Source organism: Tarenaya hassleriana, unplaced genomic scaffold (genome assembly GCF_000463585.1).
Source record: "Tarenaya hassleriana unplaced genomic scaffold, ASM46358v1 Cleome25, whole genome shotgun sequence".
In the NCBI taxonomy this organism is placed as follows: Eukaryota; Viridiplantae; Streptophyta; class Magnoliopsida; order Brassicales; family Cleomaceae; genus Tarenaya; species Tarenaya hassleriana.
The window spans coordinates 1,557,948-1,568,007 of record NW_010965775.1 but is presented as its reverse complement, the minus strand read 5'-3'; the positions used below and the strand labels follow the sequence as shown (position 1 = coordinate 1,568,007).

Here is a 10,060-nt window from a genome sequence, read left to right as displayed (position 1 = left end):
AAGAGTGTATATTGAGGGAGCCTTTTCTTGGAGTTGCAAATGTTCTATTTGGTCTCTATGATTCAAACTAGGAACAGCAGGTGATGGGGGACAGAGAGGGTCGGTTTCACTTCTCTGTTACTGTAATGTATTAGAAGAAGAAAAGCAGATTCTGTTCTACGTTGTGTAGACTTAGGGTTTAAAAGCTCTGTTCCTTTCGGATGAGAATGAGTAGAACTGTTTCTGATTATTATTATTATTACTAACGGTTTGCTGATCATGTGCTTGTATATTTGATCATAATAGGTGGAGAGGGTTTAATTATCGACACAAACCAGTAGACAGGGTTCAGATTGAAAGAAAATATCACAACAAGGTACATACATGCTCGAAGTTCGTATCTTTGGACATAACTTGTGCACACTTGGTCCTGAATAATAAATTATTCAGGAAAGGACACTGGAGGAACACAAGAAAATGGTGGCGAAGATTTTGAAACGAGATCAGAAGCGGAGAAAGAGAATAGAGGCTGCTGGAATAGACTATGAATGCCCAGAGATTGTGAGTTATCCATTTACATATCTCAAAGTCATACATTACAATTTCGAACACACAATCAATGACATGACACCATATCTTGTCTGGCTTTCAGGTAGGGAGTGTCCAACCAGCTCCAAAGAAGATCAGGTTTGGTGATGAAGACTAAATGACAGTGTCTGCAACATTGGTCTGAGAAGTTTTGGTGAGCTCACCGATGGGTTTAGGACAAGAAGATTAAAAAAAACAAACACTACATTTCTTAGCTTTTGCTATGAAATTCTACTTGAATGGATCTCAGATTCTCTCTATAGTGTCAACATACTTTCTGGGTACAGCCGGTGTCAGTCTTTTCCGAGAAAATTCATCCTTGGAATCTGTAACAGAGTAAGAGAGAGGAACGACGGTGGCGATGAGGACATAATTCTCCTCATTCCCCACTTCGATCTCATACAACTCGGCGAAAACTCGTCGGAACTTGTCTTTCAGTTCATCGTAGAATGTCCGATTCTGAGGAATGACATTGATTACCAGAATCCCAGATCGATGGAGAACAGATCTTGCAGCCAAAAGAACATCTTCACTCACAAAATCCACCGGAGGAGCTGTGACGCCGTGAATTGGATCAGACGAATCCAAATCAACCATCACAGCATCAAATTTAACATCTTTGAGAGCTTCATCAATGGATACTCTCCTCAAGAACTCGATCCCGTCTTCAACATGAACACTTGCAATGTCTTCCTCTAATCCGAAGTATTTCCTAGCGACCCTCAAAACCTCGGGGTCTATCTCCACGCCCGTAACCTCAAACCCTAGTCGAAGATTTAAGAAGCTAAGCAGAGCGCCGCCACCAACGCCAATGCACAAAGCCTTAGGCCTAGAAGAGAGTTCATCGATGGTGGAACCGATCAGAGAGAGACTTGCCACCATTGGTGCCAAGTATGGATGCACCAGAACTGTGAGATCAGTTCTGAACTCTGTGCCCTGTAATGGCATAGAATTGGAACCAGGATTCGGCGTTCTTGGGACGATTCTGATGTCGGTTTGGACCAAATTCGGCATTCTCTTGAACCTCAATCTCCTCCTCAGCTCTCTGACACCATCGACCTCTAACTCTACGTCCTCTACAAGCATCTCGCCTACGTATTCTCCGACGGATTTCTCGATCTCCACGCTGCGGACCAGATTATCGTCGTAACTCAAAAAGGGTACGTCGGAGATTCCGTTTTCAAGATGGGTTTTGGGAGATAGAGCCATCACAAGCAGTCTCAGACTATGCTCGAGTCTCTCCCGATCTCGGTCTTCCCCTCCGGCGACGGAAGCGGAGCCGTCGATGGGATCGTCGCCGATCAGTATGAGCCGCGAGATGTCGGGGAGGTTGAGAAGGAGCTGGAGATGACCAGATTCGGTGGAGAAGATCCAGTCCGTCTCTCGGTGCTTGGGGACGAGCATGGCGGCGACTCGGGGCGGTGACTCGGGGGGGTGAAGGGGCGAGTCGAGGATGGCGACTCGGAGGAGGCGGAGAGGGGGAGGGAAAGTGGGATTGGGGATGGTGAAGGAGAGGAAGCGAGAAGGAGAGATCTTTTCGAAGATGGTGACATCGACCGCCATGTCTCTTCTGCTCCGTCCGACCATCTCTCTGTTCCGCTTCTGAAACTTAAATGCTTCGGATTAGAAGAAACCCGGTTTAAGCAAACCGAACCGGTTACGGCCTCGAGGAGCTACTCAAAGGATCAAAGATTGAATCCATGCCAAAAAAGAACATTTCTCTCAAATGGCCAAACATTTTTATATTCTACTTCGGAATAATATTGGTTCCTTCAAAATATGCAGAGGTAAAATTGCATGAAACCATTACAGTTTCAAGGGGAATAACAAAAAACGATTTCTGCATCAACCGGAGGGGAAAAAAATTTGTCTGACAGCATACAGAACACACAACACACACAAAAAAAAAGACAGAGGTCAAGATACAGACTTTAAAGGCAAACCAGATACATATATTATCCTATCAGATTGTCACCGAAGAGTAACATTCCGACAGAGACCACATGTATACATATGTATATATATAGAAGTATCCAGCTCTCATATTCAAAGTCTTGCCCTTTTTTATTCAGAGGCGGAAGAACAGAACAGGACAGAACCCAAGTTCACTCAGCTTTGCCATTACGGTGAGAAGCAACGAATCCACGGAGAACATCCCCGGCCAACTCAGGTGCAGTCTTGTTATCGAGTCTAGCGAGTTCATCCACTGCCTCGTATGTTTCCTTGTCCACTTCTACTCTCAGGTTGTGGGTCTGAGCCGATGGGCTCGATGGCAATCCTTCCCATGTATTGATCAGCTCCTTCAGTTTCTCAAACCCCTGATGACAATTTGATAATCAACAGATAGTTAATCACCCGTTCGGATTGAAAGAAGGTTATGTCTTTTTAGCTGAAGGCAGATTTGATTGGGAGGAGAAGGATATATATAGTGTTAAGTTCGCTCGGATCCTCACCATGCGGACTGTGAAGTCGCCAAATGATTCTCGGGCTTGCCTCTTGAGTCTCCAGTGATAAAACAGCGGCTCGAAGACCTTTTCCAAGTCCTGAACCTTAACTCTGTCCATGAAAGCCTTGGCTAACTGGGTCTGGCCCGGTGTTCCCCCGAGCCAAATCTGCAGAAACAATAAAGCGAAAATATGATCTTCCGACAAGGAAAGCCTTAATGAAAGAAGAACAAACCTGTGCTTGAAAGTAGTACCTGGTAGCTATTAGGGCCATCCCCGACAAGCCCAAGTTCAGCCATGTAGGGTCTGGCACAGCCATTAGGGCACCCCGTTACCCTTATAACAATGGATTCTTCGTATTCAAGACCAACCTAAAACAAAGAAAATGGCACATCAACTGCTGCTATGGCATACAATTAGACCAGATTGCTTCGATTGATAGCTAATATAGACAGTCTTACCTTCTCAAAGACTGCACGAACCCGCTTCAGAATACCGGGAATCCCTCGCTCAGCTTCAGTTATTGCCAGAGGGCACAAAGGAAATGCTGGACAAGCCATTGCTGTCAGGTTGAGAGGGTCAACATACTCTGGTTGCTGCTCCAACAAAGTTATCAATGTTAAAGAAAGAGTACATGAGATGCAATGCTTGTCGATCTGATTCATGTTTTAAGCTGACAATTGCTTACAAGAAGCCCGGCTTGAGCAAGTGCAGTGGTGATGGGACGCTTCCACTCGCTCTGGATATCACACAATATTAAGTTTTGGTTGGGGGTGATGCGCACGTCGAGGTTGTGCTTCTCTATTATTTCTCTGAGAGTTTTCTTCATTTGGCCTCCAATGCGACCACTGTCTACGTGAAGCCCACAAAACCAGGAACCATCACCCTGTCATTTCCATCTCAATGATCAGCATATGATGAAAACTCAGTAACCAGTAAGTGCCCGAAATAGAAAAAAAGATCAAATCCAACAAATAGAGCATTTCATGAGGTCAGTCTTGAGACAAACCTGCTCATGCCATCCCAAATAGCTTTTGAACTCCCACTCCGGCATGTCACGGAAAGGCTCGAACTTCTTACCATAATATTGCTCAACCACACTTCTAAATTTTTCGATTCCCCATGAGCTGATCAGATATTTCATTCTACTGTATTTACGATCGTCTCTTCTCCCATGTTCTCGCTGAGTAACAACAATGGCCTTCACAGCATACAAGATATCCTCCTTAGGCACATAACCTATTGGTTCCCCCAGACGGGCAAAAGTTGACTCCTGTCTGTGTGTTCTTCCCATCCCTCCACCAACCTGAAGTATGAGTTATTAAAAAAAACATCAGCAGCTTCAGAGAAAAGCACAGGAAGGAATCCTACAAGTATATTATATGTAATCTAACACAATGCCAACTTACATATATATTGAAACCCTGAGGTTCCCCATCTTTATCTGAGATGACAACCACACCAATGTCGTTGGTGAGAATGTCGACCGAGTTATCTGTTGGCACAGTTACAGCAATCTTGAATTTCCTCGGCAAGAACTGGGCGCCATAAATGGGCTCAGGAGAGTCAACAAAGTTAGTTCCATGGGAGTTATCGTTTCGAGCCTTCACTACCTCCGGAGGCTCGGCTGACATAAACTTCTCGCCATCAACCCAAATATCATAATAAAAACCAGACTGTGGAGTGAGAAGAGCAGCGATATTCTCAGCTGTTTGTTGCGCAAAGAGATAGTCTTTTTTCGCATAAGGAGCCGCTGGAGCAAGAACATTCCTGTTCAGATCACCACAGGCACCAAGAGTGCTACCCATGTTTTTTATAATGGTGCTCATCACGGTCTTAAGATCCTTCTTCAGAACACCATGCAGCTGAAATGTCTGCCTAGTCGTTAACCGGAGGGTACCAATGCCAAACTCATCGGCTAAGTCATCCATGGTCAAGTAGAGACGATTAGGGACCTTTCCACAAGGGTTCTTAGTACGAAGCATGAACGAGTAGGATCTTCCACCACGTTCTTCTCTGTTATACTGTTGGTAGCTTCCATGGAACTTGATGAGTTGCACGGCAGATTCGTTGATGTTAGGAGTATCTGTCACCAGTTCCTCATTAAGAGGATACCTTATGTAATTACTCTTCTCCTTGATTATCTCGACCTTGCTCCGCTTGGTTTCCTTTGCCGTCTCTGGCTTTGCTGGCTGAAATAATGATATACAGAATATCAGAAAGGCCGAATCCTTTTGGCCGATTTCTCGTGTCGAGACAACCCTTAAAAAATCTAACTGCTGTTGTCACCCATTCATTCATAACATAAAATTCGATCATCTGTTGATCGTATCGACCCCTATAAACACCACTGATACGAAATCAAGCTTTGATTCTCACATACAGAACTATCATTCCCGATACCATTTCGAAAACTAAGCCAACCAGAAATCATCTCCACAACAATTGGAATCAGATAAACAAAATCAAATCTAAGAACATGCACGAAGTAATTTCAGCAATTTGCGTTATAAATTCCCTCCTACGCCGAGAACCGCGAGATAACTCGAGATCATAAAATAGAGAAATTGAAAAACCATGGCAAAAGGAGAGTAACAGAGGAGAAGTTCTCACCGTGGAAATGGCTTTGATAATCGAAGAACCTGACGAAGACGCAGGAACCGAAACAACGCCGCGCACACTCCTTCCCATGAAAACTGAATGTGACGACTTCAAAGCATCGAACCTCCCGACTCGGATCTTCTGATCCGCCGGAATCACGGTGGCGGCGCCCGCCGGAGCACGAAACGACGTCGTCATCGCCTCCGATACAGAGAGAGAGATGGTGATAACTGATAAGACGAAAAAGGGCGTGTGTATGTGTGTCTTATATTCAGGGAAAAATCTGCGAGGCTGTGGTCAAAGCTAACGTGCGCTCGTCACGTGCATGGCACAAGACCTCTCTGAGGCGGCTAATATGAAAAGCGCGTGAGATTCACAGCTTTTTCTTGAACTGTTTATCCACCGTCGATGAGTTGCATCGGACGGTTAAAAGCGCGCGTTATTAACACTCGCGGTGCAGGCGCGTGAGCTGAAGATCTTTGAATAGAAATGAAAAATCAAACTTGTGCTCTTTGGTGTACTGAACCGGACTACATTCCAGGGTATATACAAAGTAAATGGTGAGTGCAGTTATTCTTCTCGCATAATAATAGTTGCGATCTCCTGCAGTCAGGTGCACGTAGGGATTGTGGAATATAAAACGTGGCGGATAGTTATTGGGAGATAGTTGCTGACCAGATAAGTGTACACAGTGACTCACCTACTTGCCTTGTGGTTGGTCCGAAGGGGTATGAAGAGGATGTGTTTAGCAACACATGCTAAATATGGATTTTGTAGTTGGCAAATCTAACTCCCTTCCCTTCTCATAATCTACAAAATCTAATATTTATTACCATAATCTCATTGTTTTGCTTAATAATTTCTTATACAAAAAAAAAACAGTTGCCATGTTGTCATAATTCCATCCCTTTGTATCATAATTTCTTATTATATATTATCTTGTTAAATATAAATATATATAATAAATATTGTCATGTTTCGTGGTATTGGCGGTACTTTGTGATGTTGTCATATGAGTTTTCTTTTTCTTTTTCTAGCATACAATACATTATATTCTACTAACAAAAAATTATTAAAAAAAAATCCATTTTTCGGTGGACCACCCCCTTAAAGTATTTTCGGACACTACAGAATGATTTTTTTTAATGGATGGTCTCAGTTGATGGAATATTATTTCATATGTGAGAAAAAGTTTATCTCTTTGCATAATCCTTTCAAGTATATGAAATGAAAAGATTATTGTAACTTGCTAATGTAAGAAGAAAAAAAATAATTGGAATATTTTGGAGAATTTCACCATGACTTGGTTGGATGGTCTATTTGCTCAGGGATAAATAATATGATCCTTATAATAAATCTAGTAACTATAGCGGAACAATGATATCCCGTGGTTTTACAATAAGGTCTTTTTATAATCTTTTTGCCACCTTTTCTTTGGGTGGTAGAGCCACTTTAACTTTTTCCTCTTTGTTGTATAGTGAGTGACAGCGTTGACAGGTGCGAGCGAATATATACACACATACATATAGGTATACATACATGTTAATGAGCCAGGCCGGCGTACGTCTCAAGCCCATTAGAAAATCACGCGTCGCCGGAGAGGAGAAACGCTAAAAAACCTCCGGTGACCGGAGAAATTTATTAATAGTGTTGCTAAAAATGCAAAGGCAATTGACCGTTAGTGGACCAATGACTGAATTGTTACAACAATTTGTTAGAGATAAAAATAAGAAAAAGAATGTCTTTTTTTCCCCTTCTTCGGCCCTATGAAGTCAGAAAATAAAACCTTTGGATCTTCTAAACTCTTGTGTCGAATGGCCTTTGGTCGGAACGTGGAACATAGTCTGTCTTGTTTTATTTCAAAGAGAGCAAGAGAGAGAGGCAGAGAGGTGAACGATCTTATTTCGCGGCTTTGGCTTTAGCCTTCAGTTTACTTGCCGAAAAATGAAGTCTAGCCATTAGAGGCCGGGGGGCACGAGTCTTTTGGTCGAAACCCCGAACACATACAAATCCTGCAGAAAGAAGTGTAATGTATTGTGGTAAGTAAATCCTGCATCCGAGACATGACGAGCGTTTGTAGTAGAGAACAACGTTGGTCCTAGATTGTAATGGTTATGTTCACAATTTAGGAGTAAATCCGAGACGAGGAATCTTGTACCTTTCCAGAAGCAGTACTGTATTTGCTCCGTCGAAAGGCCTGCATAAAGTTCATGCCCATTTTGTGAGTGACCATTCAAGATCGTTGGAAGCAAAAGATGAAAACCAGCTAAGCTATATGGACAAATCTTTCTAGCTTATGTTGCGATTGGACATCGATCTAGAGGATAATGAACGTAATAGAACCGACCCATAAAAGACCCAATTAAATCATTCCTCTAAAATCTACACGTAGAACCTACCTTAAAAACTAGCTTATTGGAAAAAGATCCCATATTTGGCTGATGTGGGATCCTAACAGAAAGCTGGAGATATTCTTACCTTTGAAAATTGAGGTCACAGAAGTACCGAAGTATACTATTCGTCTAGGTAGATTCCATATCCATTCTCTAGGAACATCAATGGGGTTGAGGCTCGACTCATGGTCAGCAAAGACCTGCAGGACAATAACATCCGATTATTAAATGACAGAAAGAATAACAAAAAATAAAACAGTCGGATCAGTGGATATGTTTCATTGCATTTACCTCATTAACTTGGAAGTATGTCCCATTAAGCGGAAAGCTCCCTCTCATGGCTGTTCTACAAGGTATCTGTTGAATGGAGGCAACACATGTATTAATAATCTCATGCGTGTCAGCTTGGACTATATTCTCATCACCGTGACACGTAGATCGAGACATCTCACCAGAAGGGTTCCTCTGACTTTTTGTGAGTTTGCTTCTCTCACGCTATTGCATGCAGAACAAGTCTCATCGCTGCACAACATGCCCGGCTCTTGCCATTCACACTTCCTTTCAGGTGGATGAGTTGAATCAGCAGTCTCACCTAGCAAACCAAATATTATATATTGGAATCTATCTCACGACTAATACAAACAACACCCATCAATTATAGGTTTCTGATTTCATTTTATAGTTTCAGAAACTTCCTTTCAACATTTTTGCACGCCTTCAAATGATTATCTTGGCCAATTGGTGCATCTATATTTTCTGATGAACAAATTTAAAGTCTGACTCTGAGTTTGCTTTCTTCCATATCCTACACAGTGAAGTGCTTTATTCTCACCTGGTGTCCAAATAGCTAGAAGATATGGACTGGGGTCATCTGGTTCTCTTTTATCCATCTGTTTTTACATGAAAGAAAATAGCTTTAAGCATGCTATTCAAAATGAAACCACTTTGCGGTATCCGTAGAAAGAAACATATGACTTACACCGTCCAGGAGAGGATGCGAATCCGGGAGCTCATACCTGCATCAAACAATTTTCCCAACACATTTATCATTTCCTTGTATCCTATTTCTAGCACAAACTTTGCAAGCATTATCATCATCTGAAATCACTTCTGATGGACACAGATTCTATCCTCCATTGCTTTCCTGGAATTAATGGGACTCGTACAGCCCGACTCAGATTGGCCGCACTGTGCTACAACAGGCAGGCAGGTCTAACCCTAACCAGACTTACATGGGTTTGCAGGCCGAATGGGACGGCCCATTTGCTGCACAACTCATGTAAAACTTTTGAAGAGAAGAAGTCTTTACCCCTAGTAATGTCAATTGGTAGAAGAGTATTGAGATTCTTTTATTCCTTAATCAACCATGTCATAACATGATAGTTTAAAATCAGATTAAATAATATTTTTTCTTTCATTCAGTTTGTCAACATGCAGGCTGACTCACATAAACCAGCGCGAGTCAACCCACATAATCCATGAGTCAGAATGGGTTGGTCAACGAGTCAAATAGACTGGAAAACTCCAACTTACCCTGCAAGTTTAGGGAGACAGGCCGGTCAGTGCCTGGGTTCTGTCCCATTTGCAAACTGTTTCTCAGATTAACATAACAAATGTAACAATTTTTGTGATATCTATTACTAGTTCCCTTGGTGATCATGCTTGGCTAAGGAATTAGAGGAAGAGATCAACTTACACTTGGTGCTCAGTCCTCAACCGACTAATATTCTTCAGTTTCTGAGATGGAATAGATGTAGCTGCTGGATCCAAAGCAACCAAAGCCCTGGACATGTCACCTTCTTGGAGTTCCATGTTCTTTTCCATATAATCCTGTAGAGTTGCACTGAACTCTTTGAGGTTGAGTTCTATGGTGGGGATTTCGTCAGGGTCTTCATAGTAAGCATCCTCAATGTCACTCTCTGTTATTTCTGTGCATTCTTGCTCGGGTGTCACTGGTACTTCAATTATGGGTTCGCAATTCCCACTATGTGAAGCTCCCCTTGGTGGGTTCTGCTCTGGAGGAAGTAGTTTCATGGTAGGGAAAGCCGTGGTATG

General features: G+C 42.6%; 4 protein-coding genes across 5 annotated transcripts in view; 1 reads left to right on the top strand and 3 right to left on the bottom strand.

Annotated features, from left to right (window-relative positions):
* Positions 1-853, top strand: part of LOC104816458 (uncharacterized RNA-binding protein C1827.05c) — a 1,993-nt gene extending 1,140 nt beyond the window's left edge. Inside the window, exons 6-8 of the mRNA XM_010545301.1 lie at positions 286-355; positions 430-540; positions 632-853. Coding sequence (XP_010543603.1) covers positions 286-355; positions 430-540; positions 632-685 — 235 coding nt within the window. The 3' untranslated portion in view covers positions 686-853. The remainder of the gene's footprint in view (positions 1-285; positions 356-429; positions 541-631) is intronic.
* LOC104816459 (methyltransferase-like protein 13) lies at positions 756-2,290 on the bottom strand. The gene has a single exon (XM_010545302.1). The coding sequence runs from the start codon at positions 2,152-2,154 to the stop codon at positions 814-816; it is 1,341 nt and encodes a 446-aa protein (XP_010543604.1). The 5' UTR covers positions 2,155-2,290; the 3' UTR covers positions 756-813.
* Positions 2,291-2,391: 101 nt separating this feature from the next.
* On the bottom strand, positions 2,392-5,851 carry LOC104816457 (assimilatory sulfite reductase (ferredoxin), chloroplastic). Its single transcript, XM_010545300.1, has 8 exons — positions 5,625-5,851; positions 4,421-5,203; positions 4,021-4,317; positions 3,700-3,897; positions 3,473-3,607; positions 3,266-3,382; positions 3,021-3,179; positions 2,392-2,885 (listed from the first exon to the last, which is right to left on the bottom strand). The coding sequence occupies exons 1-8, from the start codon at positions 5,808-5,810 to the stop codon at positions 2,673-2,675; spliced, it is 2,088 nt and encodes a 695-aa protein (XP_010543602.1). The 5' UTR covers positions 5,811-5,851; the 3' UTR covers positions 2,392-2,672.
* A 1,369-nt stretch (positions 5,852-7,220) lies between these two features.
* LOC104816454 (transcriptional activator DEMETER) overlaps positions 7,221-10,060 on the bottom strand; it is a 10,652-nt gene continuing 7,812 nt past the window's right edge. For both annotated transcript variants that reach the window (XM_010545299.1, XM_010545298.1), the window contains exons 14-21: positions 9,702-10,060; positions 8,985-9,021; positions 8,838-8,895; positions 8,458-8,597; positions 8,297-8,362; positions 8,091-8,205; positions 7,771-7,809; positions 7,221-7,624 (exon numbers count right to left, since the gene is read on the bottom strand). In XM_010545299.1, the coding sequence (XP_010543601.1) occupies positions 7,512-7,624; positions 7,771-7,809; positions 8,091-8,205; positions 8,297-8,362; positions 8,458-8,597; positions 8,838-8,895; positions 8,985-9,021; positions 9,702-10,060 (927 nt within the window). In that variant the 3' untranslated portion in view covers positions 7,221-7,511. The remainder of the gene's footprint in view (positions 7,625-7,770; positions 7,810-8,090; positions 8,206-8,296; positions 8,363-8,457; positions 8,598-8,837; positions 8,896-8,984; positions 9,022-9,701) is intronic.